At 37.6% G+C, this 14,641-nt stretch overlaps 2 protein-coding genes across 2 annotated transcripts; one reads left to right on the forward strand and one right to left on the reverse strand.

The window, feature by feature from the left end:
* Window positions 1-2,627: 2,627 nt before the first annotated feature.
* Window positions 2,628-7,113, reverse strand: LOC106659533 (glutamic acid-rich protein-like). Its single transcript, XM_014382120.1, has 5 exons — window positions 6,278-7,113; window positions 5,796-5,948; window positions 5,460-5,722; window positions 3,834-5,214; window positions 2,628-3,752 (listed from the first exon to the last, which is right to left on the reverse strand). Exons 2-5 carry the CDS (start codon window positions 5,932-5,934, stop codon window positions 3,322-3,324), a joined length of 2,214 nt encoding a protein of 737 aa, XP_014237606.1. The 5' UTR covers window positions 5,935-5,948; window positions 6,278-7,113; the 3' UTR covers window positions 2,628-3,321.
* A 1,507-nt stretch (window positions 7,114-8,620) lies between these two features.
* Window positions 8,621-13,683, forward strand: LOC106659540 (run domain Beclin-1-interacting and cysteine-rich domain-containing protein). The gene is made up of 11 exons (XM_014382131.2): window positions 8,621-9,244; window positions 9,380-9,531; window positions 9,610-9,793; window positions 9,868-10,237; window positions 10,319-10,779; window positions 10,872-11,049; window positions 11,125-11,471; window positions 11,553-11,683; window positions 11,752-12,120; window positions 12,204-12,357; window positions 12,426-13,683. The coding sequence occupies exons 1-11, from the start codon at window positions 9,026-9,028 to the stop codon at window positions 12,642-12,644; spliced, it is 2,784 nt and encodes a 927-aa protein (XP_014237617.1). The 5' UTR covers window positions 8,621-9,025; the 3' UTR covers window positions 12,645-13,683.
* The last annotated feature ends 958 nt before the right edge of the window (window positions 13,684-14,641 follow it).

The following is a 14,641-nucleotide window of genomic DNA, read 5'->3' on the forward strand; positions in this document are numbered from 1 at the left end:
CCGTTGCACACCTTCATCGTGGATTGTGGCGACTCTGAATTGCTGAAGCTGTTCTTCGACGTCATCAAAGAGGTCGATCGGCCGGTGCAGGTCGATGCCCGAGACAAGAACGGCCGGACGCCGCTTCGATGGGCAGTGCTGAATCTTCTCCCGGATGTGATCGACGTACTTCTGGATCAGGGCGCCGATCTATCCAAATTCGTTTTTCCCAGTAAGAGATTTTTCGTCGAGAGATTCAAACCGATAAGTGAGATGCACGAATGTGAACGGATTGAGTTTAAATTATCTTTGGCGTCTAAAATTGTGGACTTCGTAGAGCGTCTCGAGAAAAGAGGATACGCATTTGATCGTAGCGGCATCCTGGATATAATGAGTTTGTTCGACGAGTACGAACTGTTTGAAAAGTCGACGGATCTTGGAAAAAATTGGTATGACGAAGGAGAATTTGTGAGCAAATCGAAAAAGATAATGCTAACTCCTAGTCTGTCGCTTCACGACCTTATCCGATTGAAACCGAAAGAGGCGGCAAAACATCTAAAGCATGAGAACTGTATGGAGTTAGCGCGTTCAAACATATTGTCGTACACTCTTCCCGAAAGCCACAGCGAGATCTGTACTCGGCATCTGTGCGAAAAACTGTCGAGAGGATTTTTCTGGCCGTGGGCACTCGATGCATTCTACGAATTGCAACAATACCAGCTACCGGTTTCCTGCTGTGAAATGATCATTTCGAATCTAAAGAACGAGGATTTATACAACATTTGCTCGGCATCCATACTTGTATTACGCGAAAGCTCGTCACATCTTTCTATGTAGATAACGAAAAATTATACATTGTATCAAAAAATTGTAACAAATTGTAAAATTGTAACAAATTACTTGAATTCGAAACCTAATAATAACATCGATTCATAAGTTTAATATGTAGAAACAATAACAGTAATTTAGCTCGTAAGCATCTCCAAAGTCTCTTTGTTGGACAGTGAATATTACAACAATATCAATGTGAAGAAAATTGTGATTATTTTTACAACTTTTCTCAACTTCTCATGTAATTATGTAAATTTTTAATATCATGAGTGAATAAAAAAAAAATAAATTTCCATTTTTCCATTGATTGATTTACAATTATCAAATTGAAATCTAACATTTTATAGCTATTCAACAACAGGTGTTGCAGGTCAAAAACTGTGTGGTTGTGAGAAATTCAAATTTTCATATTAATAGTTCATTGCTATGCTTTAAACCTATTAATTACAAAATGAATAACTGCATGAATACCCAAAAATGACTAAATGTAACAACTCAAAAAATAAACATGTTTGTATTTCTCAATTTGGCTCAGAATGAAGGATGTTTTTTCTGATTACCAAAATACAACTTCCACAGAAAGTTTATAATTATATGTGTATTAGACTGGTCCTTATTTTCCAACTTGTTCAGATCTTCGCTCCAGACGTTTATTCTTAGGGTGTAAGAAGTGAGAAAAATACGTATCTGAGTCCAAAAGTTTATAGGGTAAATGTGGATTTTTTTTAGGTTGTTTTCCAACTTTCGATATTAAGCGTTGTAAAAAGATTTGCCTAATAATTTTTTTTAAGTTATTGTTCAGGATCTCGGCTAAACAATTCTAACATTAAAAATTGTTTAATTTCAATTTAATATTATTAAACAGTACTTTAAAAAATAAAAATGGATGCATGTATTACTGCGGTATATGCTGTACACCTATTACTGCGGAGGACCTAATGCTGCTCATGTACACTGAGAAAAAAAATTCACTGATTCAATGAAAATTTAATTAAATACAATCTATGAAATAATTTCATTGAGATAATCTTTTTTTCTTTAGTTTCGATATTTTGGTAAAAACAACTAAATATTTAGTTCATTGAATCAATGAATTTTTTTCTCAGCGTACTATGGTGGTTTTTTTTAGCTTCACATGCAAGATTTCGATAGTATTAAAATTATTTACATAAATAAAAAAAATGTTTCTCAAATGGTTTTGGAAAGGATTTTTCATCTTTATTCCGAGACATAAAACTTCAACACAATCAAGTAGCTGCTTTTTAGTTATGGGATGCCCTTTTTTACGTTGAGTTACAATCCAGCCCACTATCTCATCCTCTTCAGTTTTAGTAAAAACTGTTGAACGTCCTGACCTGTCGCTTTTCGTTATATTTTCATATGTTCAATAAACGTTTTAAATCGACAAATGTGCATTAGTAAATAACGACATCAATACTGTTCCTCATGGAGGCAAAATTTGACCAACTCAGTATGGCGGGCTGCGTATTTGCAGGCGCGTACGAAACTTTAGCTTTTTTCAAACGTCCATATAATGTTAAGAAATTGACTAAAAAAATAGATTTCTACGATTGCGATGAAAAAATTAACATACTGTTAAAAAAATTCGTATATCAAAAAAACAATATTTTGAAATATTTATTTGAAACATCTATAAATTTTAAACGATTTTCATCTGCAGTTGAATGTAAAATGTTTTTCCTTGATTAACATTTCATAACTATAAGAACTTAAAAAATCGTCTTCTAATTTTATGAGATGATTCGGATACATGTATTTTTTAAGTATTAAAAATTAAATGAAATAACTCTAGATCGTTAAATTTTAATCGAAACATTTATTAATAATTTCTGTGCCGTAGTTTGTTTATTTTATATAGTATTTAATACTAGCACAATTCAGCTATTTATACAATTTTAGACATTATTTACATTAAAAATGTAACTTTCATCAGTCATGAATTTGGCTATTAAATATTTATAATTCGTATAGTTATATAATAATATTTGTATAATCATCTTGTAAATATAAATCTTAAAAAGAATCGATGCATCATTATGCAACGAGGAATTGTAAAATGCGCTTCGAATTTGATAATCGATAGTTCTTGATTTGGTAACTTAGATGAAAAATTATTCCATATTTAAGAATATGGAAGTGCAAATTTTATCAATCGTGTAGATGTTTTCTACTCGTAAGTTATTCATTCCATTAATATTCGTATAAATTGTTCGTAGTTGTGGATATTTTATAATCTTCAAAGCTGATAAAAAGTTCATAATTATATAAATCTATATAAATGAGAAAATAATTTACATTCAAAGTATTTCAATTTCCATAACAGTATTTACAAAAAGCGTACGCCAAGCTCGTGCATTTCGTATGATATTAGCTATCTTTTAACTCCGAATAAAATAGTCATGGTACATCATTATGGTTTGCAAATTTCTAATTCTACATCAAGATGGAAATATATACAATTTAATTTAAATTCTTTCAAACTAAAGCCGGTCACGAGAGATTATCAAAGAAGTCTTGCAACGCTTCGATGGTTTTTTTATCGAAATGACACAGATCGAAATCGACCGTCTGCGTTGTTACTTCGAAATGACCGGTCCGCGTGATGAGGGCCATCAACCTGTGCAAGTCGTTGAAATCATTCAACGCGTTGATTTTGTGCTGCAGCTCCTGCAACTGCAAAAAGTAAGCCGGCGACGTGGTCGAGTCGAACGTCGAATCGGTCGAATCTGGAACTGCGTCGTCGCTATCGACGTCTATGGGTTCGATGTTCAATACGGCATCGTTCGAAACGTGAGTATTACTATTTTTAGAAGTAATGAGCGATGACATCGTCATCGGAGACAGACTAGATGAGACGGATTCATCTAAAGGTGAGTTTTCACCTCTCAAGTCTTTGCTTGGTATGCGTTCGCTGCTCGAGTCTAAAAAAAAAAAGGAAGACAGTTCATTAAAAATTTGTCGTTTGATAAAATTAAAAAAATTTTTCTTCACCCATTACAAACCTTTGCTCTCGTGTCTTGCTCTTTTTCTATCCTGCTTGCGCTCGTAACTCGCTTCAGATCGCTCGCGTTTACGCTCGCTCTTATCTTTTGTTCTGCGACGTTGCTGCTCGTAATTCATCGGGTCCCGCGGCGTAGGCGGAGACATTCTCGTTTGACCGTCTTGAATCGGCGATGGGCTTCTGAGCACGATGTCCGGTTTGCTCGGGGTATTGGGCACTTTTTCAACTTTGTCCACGATCGTTTCTTCCTCGGCCGAGCCCGCTGATTCGCTGCTCAAACGGTCTGGGAAACCAGCCACTTGACTCAACGGCGGAGCCGGTTCTGCGGATTTATGTGATTTTTCGCGATATTTTTCTTTGCGCTCCTTTCTTTCTTTCTCCTTGCTGCTGTCGTCCTTTCTGTCTTTCTTATCGCGCTTCTTATGTTTCTTCGACTTTTCTTTTTCCACGGAGAAGTCTCGAGATCTCTCCTTTTCGTTAGAGTCTCTGGACTTGTCTTTATCCTCTTTTCTATGCTTATCTTTGTCGCTTTTAGTGTGTTTATGTTCTTTTATTTTTTCAATACTATCATTACTAACAACCGGTGCAGGAACCGTGGGTGGAGCAGTCACTGGCGGTGCTGGCGTCTGTGCAATTGGTTTGTCTTGTTTTGGTGACTTGATTTGATCCTTGGCGATTTTAGGTTCAGCGAGCGTCTCCTTTTCAGGCTTTTTATCAATAGGTTTAGAGCCCTCTTTGCTGCGTTCATTCTCACGCTCGCGATCTCTGTGCTTGTCCTTCTTTTCGCGTTCTCTTTCGTCTTTTGGTTTTTTCTTATCTTTTTTACGATCACTTCTGTCTTTTCTTTTTTCATCGGTTGAACTTTTAGAAGGGTCTTTTGATTTTTCTTTTGTTTTATCTCGACTGGAGTCACTGTGTCGCTTGGGCTCTTTGGTCGACGAGGTTGATGACTTAACTTCAGACTTCATATCTTCAGGACTCGTTGATACTTTTGATCTCTCTTTTGAGACATCTTTTTCTCTATTAGGATCTTTTTTCAGTTTTGTATCCTCTGGTACTTTTTCTGGTTTTTTGTCCTTTTGAGATATGTGTTTCGTTTTTAGATTTTTATCTGACTTGTCGGATTTTTCTGTTTTCTCACTTTTAATAGGTTTATCGGAGAATAAAGATTGTTGTGCTTGTACTTTTTTATCACTTGGCTTTTTGTCGACTAATTTTCCAGTTTTAATAGGAGTTCCAAACACATCGTTGAATGTGTCTGATGTCTTTTGATCGTGTTTATGTTTCTTTGGTTCATTTCCACTCAATCTTGGTTTTCCAACCATTTGATCTAATTTAGATTTCTTTTTTTCTGTAACACTTTCAGAATTTGAGATAGGTAACTGTAAAAAAAAAAAAATTAGTCAACATATTTGTTTATCATGAAATAGTATTTAGAATTGAAAAATTTGAAAGTGAGGTAGAGCAGAGTAATTTTCTGCAATAGTTATTGTTAGCATGTCTACATTGTATTCATAAAAATAATGGGAAATCACTTTTTTCTGAATTCATCAGTTCTGAATTCATCTATAAAATAGATGAAGTAATGATGAAGTAATGATGAAGTAATGACAAATAGTATACTTACAGCTCCACCTTTGCGCAGTTTTTTAGCGAACTCTTCTGATGGATTGTTTATAATTTCTGTATGAGTTATTGAGTGAGAGGACGATGTAAACTTAGCCAATGATAAATCATATTTAAAGTGAAATTTTCTTGGCTCTGAATTATTTCTCAAGTAAACATCAATTGGTATTTCAAATCCAGCATAACCTGACTCTCTTATTACATATGGAGGTTTATTAAACGTTCTCACAGGATTTGGAAAACTTTCATGTAAATGAAAAACAACTGAAATAAAAATTTTTTAATTAATAACATAGATTATGTACAGCTGACAGAAACATTGGAATTTTCAACTTACTTTTGTCAATATAGTTATGAATGCTGGCATTATTCTGTCCTTTGATGTACAACTCCCAATCGTGAGTGTAGCCGGCGGGTGTAGGTTTTGATCGGTAGATAGATGAATTGCCACAGACTATATTAATACGGTAAGCCATTGTGTGTTGGTGGTCTGCAAAATAGGTCAATTGTTAATTTTGGTTTAAAAAAGAATTAATTATCATTTTACAAGATAACGCATCCATTAAAAAGACAAGTCAGCTACCAAAAAGTCTGAACTATTCAAGTGTACTTATTTTGTCTCGATAAATCAGTCTGTTTCATCATTCAAATATAAAGAATTTACATCAGAAAGCAAGCAATAAGAATTTAATATCGATAGATTGTAATTTTATTTTTATAAAAAGTCAGCACCAAAGTCACTCTCATTGCACGACACACAACGATCAAAACTGTATACAATGACATTCAACTGCTGCTCTCGCTCTTACATATGCTTACCTCGTTTCTGCTCGACGATCTTGCAGCAAAAATTGCAGCGACTGTCCGCCTGTGTAGAGCCCCAAACGATAAAAATGCACTCCGCACTCTCCGGCGCGGGCTGTGTATATTACGTCCGCAGCAGTCCCTCAGTCGAAATCAGTCACAAAAATCATCGTCGTCCCAGAGACAGACGGAGCAGACCCAATCTTTTTCTATACATGTATTATGATGATATCCAGTCCGCCGTGTGTGCGCCTCGCGATAATAGGTTATGCAGGTGTTTTAGGTATACACATCTACCTATATATATATCGTTGTACAACATATATATCCCCGCGATCGCAGACACTGGACAGCGAACTGTATATAATATACGTACACCGATGTTTGGAAAGTTATCAAAGCTTGTTGTATTATATATATAATGTGTATGTATGTACGTATGTACACAGGCACTACACGCAGTAATAGTGGCTGCTGTTGCCTGGCGCAAATATCCACTGCATACGGTGACAAATCGAGCTCGTTGTTTGTTGTTGTTGATGCTCTCGTTTATTGCGTGTGCAACAATCGCACGAAATAGCACACACACGCTGCGTTGCAGCAGCACGTATACATATAAACACACAGACGGACACGCACTGAGAGAGAGAGAGAGAGACACAATAATTTTGACCACGTCAAACGAGAAAGGAAATAACAAAAGTATGGATAAAAAGAACGAGACTAGCTTAGTTCTTGTACGTATTATCCAGACACTCTTTCACCACCTTCAAAAACCGACGACCGATGATGATGACAATGTATATGATATAAATAATGTACAAAACTTGTAAATCCAACGCGCGAACGACCACTCAGCACCACTAGTGCCTGTATACTGGCTGGGGCTCGCTCGGTCGGATCAGACTGGCTTTTACAGGCTGCTACTGCTGCTGCTACTGCGAGTGGCTGGTGCTGCGCTCGGTTGCGTTGCAAGGTGCATCGCGACGACGTAATTATAACACGAAAGCGGGAAAATTGAATGGAAATTCGATGGTGTCTCGTAACTCGCTTTTTTAATCGCTTCCAAGATATATTTAGGGCTTGTGACATTTAACTTAATCTCTCGCGCTTATCTTAATGAGATGCTGCGTGTATAAGGAGCTAGCCTACTTTTTTTCCATATGCGTGTGAGTACGGCACTCGTGTGTGTGTGTGTGCGTGCGTGACCAAATCGAAAATAGAATTCCAGAATCCAGAGATTCGCCTACTATAATGTCTCTCGTCTCTGCTATCGGAATACAAGAAAAAAAATTATAAACTCATTTTCACGCCTCGTTAGAAAACGCAAGAGTTCAACAACACCGAATCGTCGTTATTGTATATTATTTCCTTTGTCATCGTTGTTTATTATTAGCATTTTTAATACAACACTTTTTAGGCCTCTGTGTATCTTTTTCTAATTCATCGATACACACCGTGCGAAGGTACTACGTACTAAAAATAAAAATTATAAAATTAAAAATGGAACCACGAGTTCCGTGCTCGATTCGACTAAAAAAAAAGAGGGCGAGGTAAATGACGTTGCGTAATTTTTTTTCTTTTCAAAATCCTTTGTTTATACTTTATCTACTAAACCGTTGTCATTATATATTTCATGAGACTCGTTTGTAATCTTGCTACGTTTTGGGGAAATTCTAATCGTTAAAGATCGATTATAGAAAATTTACGATGGAGGTACATATATATCGAGTGCGGCCGAAAGAGAAACGTACAGTCGTGTAATTCGTGCAGAAATTCCGTTGTCCAACTCTTTCTTTCTCACTCTCTCGAAGCCATGAAGACGTCAAGAAGGATCCAAAAGATTCTCAAAAAAATCACGCACTTCGTTTGCGATCTGATCGTTATGACGTAGAGTAGCGTGCGACGGGTAAATACAATCCGCCTTTTTTTTCTCTCTTTCTCTCGATGTACAAAAAAAAAAGTAGGATAAAAAAAAATCGAAACTTTAATTTTTTAATCAAAAAAAAAAAAAAAAAAAGAGAAAGTCTTTCACGATTTTATTATCGAGCAGAAAATCAACTGTCTACTGTCATTCGAATTGTTGCAGGTGAAGACGAAAGAGCATCGACGATTCATTGATTAAACAACCGCTTCCGATCCTCGTATTCGATCGTTGACACATTTAAAAACTCCGATTTCCATATGTGTACTGCGTTATAGTGTATGTAAGTGCGCCCAGTGCGTGCGAAATATGGCGGCTGCTGCTGCTGCTGCGGGCCACTTGCCCCTCCCACGTGCCAGTCAGCAGCAGCAGCACTATACGCGACACCTTGCCGCGAATATAACGCGATACATGTATACAGCGTTATGTATATAGGCTATAGGTGCACACCACCACTGCAGTCCTGCGTTCAGCGCATCGTCGTCGCATCATCGTCGTCGTCGGTTGGCTGCTGTTCCGCGTGAAACTACACCTCGATACTTTCAGGGAATAAATGATATCGTCGTGTTCTTATCGTGGTGGTCGTCGTCGTTCGTATATAAAAAAGATCTTCGCGATATCTCGCAGCTGCAATACCGCATCTATACCGCTGAAAGCAAAAAGTATATATAATTGTGACTCGTGTTGCGGTTTTGGTGCTCTCTACGATGATGACACATCGTCGTCGTACGATCGTCGCAGTCGTCGAATTGTCAAGAGTGTCGTCGGGCGCTCGCAGCAGTAGCCTCGTTGCGCCCACCACCACAACAACGACATAAGTATCTCTCTCGTAACATACAATGTCAACAACGCAGCGTGGCGAGGCGGCCGTCAACGACAACGACAACGACGAGGCCCGCACTCGCGAGAAGTATCAGCTGCTGCAGAATTTGCGCTCTGTCGTCGAGGGACTGCTCACGAATGGCTTGCCCAACGTCTGGAACGTGTACGGCGGCCTCAACAGGCTGCACGCGATCATGGAGAAGATATTCAAACACGGATGCCGCACCGTCATAAACGTGAGTGCGCATCTATACACTTCTGCTATGTATTCTGCATCAAACATGAATCACTTTTGAAATAATAATATTACCACGGTATCGTTGATTGTTGATGTTGTGCTATTTACACGAATTTATATATTTTGTGTGCAGGGCGAGCCAGATTGTTGGACGTTCATTCAAGGATTGAATTGGTTGCAGCCTTCTCTGGCCAGCTCACCAAGTATTGGTGGCTGCGACGAGTACCACGCCAACCTTCCAAGTAGAATAATCTCTCGCAAAGATACATTGTGGTTGTACAAAAGGTTGGTTTCTGTATCGATATTGCAATATTCATGTATCAATAACTTTTTCTAATCTTCAACTGGTTATTTCAATTACAGTTTAGAGAATCATTCTCTGTCGCAAAAACTATCTTGGCTTCTATCCGATAAAGAACATTTACTGTCTTGTCTTGAACCCTGGGCTTATTTGTGCGATGAAAGTTTGGCTGAAGCAACTCTCATTTGCTTACAAGCTGTAGAAAAGAACCAATTTACATTGTTAACAGATATCAATCCAGCTTTGGTAAGTGTTTCAATAAAATTCAAATGCTTTTAGATATTGGTGGAATAGCTCCAGATTAATTGTTTGGTTTTTAGTTTTTGAAGGGTTGGTTTCCAAAACATAGTCCTAAGCATAGAAGATCTTCATCGTATCCAGTAAATTTATGTTACGGAAATGAAGCAACTCAAAATTCTTCTAGCCAATTACCACTTGATTTAACGACAGAGTCAGAATCAGCAAAGAATAAGATTAAAGAAGATACTGGTACAAAAAAGAATTGGAATAGTTTAATTGAATTGACTGAATCAAATATACCTTGCTCAGATTTGATAGCAAAAGCAGAAAGTGCTGTCGATGGAGTTTCCAAGGATACCCAGTCGATAGAACTTTCAGATGTCATTCAAGTAGATTATTCTGATGTTAGAAGTGAAGCCAGTACTACAGTTGAAAATAAATGTAGTCCATGTAAGTGGTTTGAAAACATTTGATATTAATTTTATAATTGCTAAGCAATTGCTCGAATGATAAAAAAACTTTTTCTTGCAGCAAAGTCAAAATCTGCATCTCGCAAACTTCGCAAGCATCGCGCAAACAAATTATCTGGCCAAATCAGCAATGGCAGCACGGAAACAATTTCGAGTCAAAGAGTATCAGCTTCCTCGTCGGTTAATTCGAATTTCAATGCGATCGATTTTCCTTATGCTGCTGGACCACACAAGCCTGGTAGACGCAGGTCATTTTTCACGAGCTCCGCTCCGGAATTTTCGAGTTCCTGGAGCTCGGAAGTCGAGGGCCAGAAAGATCCTCGCACCCCGAGAAAGAGCTTCATCGAGGACGGAGGCAGCAGCGTCTTGCCCATGTCGACGGCGTACTTTCCCAAACCCGAAGAGGGACAGAGTCTCACTAGTTTCTTAACTTCCGCCTGTTTCACGAAGACGAACGCGGAGCTCGACCGAGAAAACGCACACTTTAGCATATCGGAGGCAATGATTGCCGCCATCGAACAGGTTCGCATTGAGTTTTTTTCGTAAGCTAATTCATTGAATTTATGCAAAGCCGATGAGTAAAAAAAATGTATAACGTTTTTACCCGTGCTCAGCTCAAATGTAATCGTCGCATGAGGCTAGCAGCGGACGAAGCTGTCGACGAGAGCGACGAGGAGATTAAGCACCTGCAGCAGCGCATTAGAATGCGTCGAAGGCAACGCGAGGCCGAGCGACGTCCACCGCACGCTACCAATTGGTCGCGCGATCTGCTGAGCGACGGTAAAACCGACAGTAAGCTAATGGGTTTAAATTTATCGATAACTCGTTCAGCAGAGTTGATATATCAATTTTTATTTTTTTTATCAGCCACGACCACGGATCAAAGCGTGAGCCCGCTGTCAACTTCATCGGGAACGTTGTCCGACAGTATTTCCACGGACGACGTGGACGACTACGTGATGGACGAGGCCAGCAATCTGTTGCAGATAAAAAATTCCGGCCTATCGGTGTCCATGGCGTCGATGTACTCGGAGGCCGATATTTACAAATCGTCCCAGAGCAAAGCCGCCAACGAATCGTCCAGCAACACGATCGACAGCATGACGTCGGCCGAAGGCGTGGCTCTGTCGCTGATCAGTCGCTTCAGCGAGAAACATCTGCCCCGAGCCAGCGAACTGAAGTGGCTCGTGTCCGAGCAAGACGCGCCTCAAAGAGTCAGTACACGATACCTGAAAATACGTATATAAGATTTGAAAAAAAAACTTTCATTGATTTTGTTATTTATATCGATACAGTTGCTGCCTTTGCCGAAAAGTTGGCCCATTAGTCCGGACGACGCCGAGGGCGACAGTATGCCACTACGCGGAACGGCCGAGTGGGCTCCCCCTCGAGCTCAAATCATTTTTACGCCGCATCCGCCACCAGTGTACGAATTCGTCGCTACATTATCAGCGACGATTATCATTCGGGACTGACGTTTGTAAAATTTTGCAGGAGAAAGATACTCATCGCCAAGCAAAACTATCGCTGCGCCGGTTGCGGCATGAAGGTCGCCGTGGAGTACGCCAGCAAATTTCGCTACTGCGAGTATCTGGGCAGATACTTTTGCACCGGCTGCCACACGAATCAAGTGACCTTCATACCCGGCAAAATCCTCACGAAGTGGGATTTCAGCCGGTACCCGGTGTCGAATTTTGCCTATCGGCTTCTGGACAGAATGATGGACGATCCCCTGTTTCCCGTGACGAAGGATCTGTATTCATCCTTGTATCGCAGAAGCAAACAATTGCATCGCACGAGGCTACTTCGAACGCAATTATTTTATTTCAAAGATTTTTTATTCAACTGCAGGTTCGCTACAAAGTAAGTCCTCTTGACATTTGTTCGTTTGGGTCGGATGATAATCAAGACGTTTTAATATAACTGTCATTTGCATATTGTTGTAGAAATCAAGAAGCTTTGAAACGCGTACCTTCGCATTGGTTATTAGAAACGCAGATTTATTCTATTACCGACTTTACACTCGTGAAATCCGGAGCTCTGCCTACGGAGTTGGACGAGTTGGTTCAAAGCTGCTTGAAACACGTGGAACAGTGCATCGTAAATATATTTTCCTTTTCTCCAAAATAATTATCGACGTCGAAGATCAATTTTCTTGTGCTTTTCAGTTGTGTCAAGCTCGAGGTTTCGTTTGCGAACTGTGCAATTCCAAAGAGGTCATTTATCCGTGGAACCTCAACCGCGTCGTACGTTGCAACGGCTGCTGCAGTTGCTATCATTCTGACTGTGTTCGAGGACCGATCGATCAACTAGATTGTAAAAAGTGCAATAGATTGCGCGAGAGGCGAAAATCTCAAGATGAGCTGGTTTCAAAAAGTCGACTATGACTTTCAGACAGTACTTGCACCTCAAAAGTGGGATGAGTTGTAGATGTAAATATTTTTTTTGCAACAACTGGGTATAAAGTTTTAATTTAACAGTTTTTACGAAACAACATTCAAATTTTATGAATGATGGATTCTCCGACAAATTGAATGGGAAAACAAAATTATTTTGAGGTAATATAATAACACATGTTTTTACTAAGAGTTTTTGTATTCTTCGATGAATTTTTTTAAGTTCTAAAAGTGGCGATCTGTAACAAAAAATTTTTACTTTTTATTAAATTTACAATAATTTATAGCTGCAAATTGAATCATTTTTGCTAAAACGTAGTGCATACAGTTTTTAGACTTCGATATAAATCGATATAGAACAAAAAAATCATTATTGGAAAATTCAGAAATTTCAATTTCACATGTTTTGTTGTATCACATTGAAAATGTTGAATAATTCAACTTGACGGAGAACGAGTCAAATAAAGCATAGCGGGTGTGTCAACGAGGAATTTAAAAAAACTATTTGCGATAGTAACGTAAAAAAATGTTTTGTATTTTTCTACTAGTCAATGTTTTGGTTTCTCACATTACCAAACACAGTCAAAGAGTACATAAATGTGATGATACACAATTTTCAAATACTTTTGACAAATTTTTACTAAAAAATAAACATGTATTGTTTAGAGTATTTGTAAAAAAAATTTTATATATTTAATAATTTTCTATAGTAATTAGAAAATCATATGCTCAAGTATTAACAAGTACTCAAAAACATTATCCAGAATAATCATAAAAATGTACAGTGCAGAACGTAGAATTTTGTTGTAAACAATTATATAAATTTACCCAAAAGTATTTATTAATTTAAATAATTGTATTATTTTGTCGATGCCATGCGTCACTTTTTATACTAACTTAAGTAATAGCAAGAAATATTTGTATTTTAAAATGTTTATAAAACCATTTATTATACGTTCATTAACAAAATTATAATCAGTTATATAGAAGTTTTATTCACTTGTTATAAAATAAATTGCAGTTTCAATTATTTTCAATCATTTTGATTCGCATTATTCCTGTCAGTAAAACCTACTTCCTCTTAAAGAAATAATAACTACGTTTTCCAAGTGACAATTATGTAGGACTTTTTATCAAAGTATCAAAAAATTCGTAGGTCTTGAACGACGTGTGTATGAATGACAAATTTATTACGTACATTGAGTCATGTTAAAAACATGTCAATATACACGCTTAGACTTAGTATATGTACAACATTAAGACGTTCATCTGATATCGAAAATTGATAATTTTTTTTATTTACACGTGTATTTGTTTACTTCAAAACAATGACAATATTAGGGATTAGTTTTCTTTTTACCTATCGAAGCGTTAAAATATTAATTACGAAGTTCATTAGGCCTTTAAAATTGTACCATTTTATTTTAAATAAGTTTAGAATTTGAATATTTACTTTTAATTTTTAATTTCTTTACGTGGTAAAATAGGAATAAAGCTTTCTTGTTCATAAGGCGTTTTAACAATTCTGAAATATTTCAATAAACATAACAGTTATTGTTAATAATGTTTGTAAGGAAGACAAAAGGTCAAAAACTCACTCATCACCTCTTACAATTTTCCCGAAATTGTCAGATTTTTAGGATAAGGTATCATTTTTGAAAAAACAGAAAGGTAGCAAATAATATTCGTAAGGCAGTTGTGTACGACTACTAATCATTTTGACAGCTTCCACATCTATTGTCTGGCCCTTTTTGAAGTTCACAGGGCCTCCTGAGGCATAGTATGATTGTACCTCAATGAAGTGCAACACCAAGGCTGAAGCTGCCCATTTCCGTTTTATTTTATTCTACGAGAATAAATAAACCGATATAGTATTGAGTGTGTACCGCAGTAACAATTAAAAGCTCATAGAGCAATAAGTGCAATTGCGCCACGCTGACAGTTTCAACTTATCGATGTACCTTTTCAGGACATTTTAAATCAGCTTC

The sequence above is a fragment of the Trichogramma pretiosum genome, unplaced genomic scaffold (genome assembly GCF_000599845.2).
Source record: "Trichogramma pretiosum strain Unisexual culture from Peru unplaced genomic scaffold, Tpre_2.0 scaffold39, whole genome shotgun sequence".
Lineage (NCBI taxonomy): Eukaryota > Metazoa > Arthropoda > Insecta > Hymenoptera > Trichogrammatidae > Trichogramma > Trichogramma pretiosum.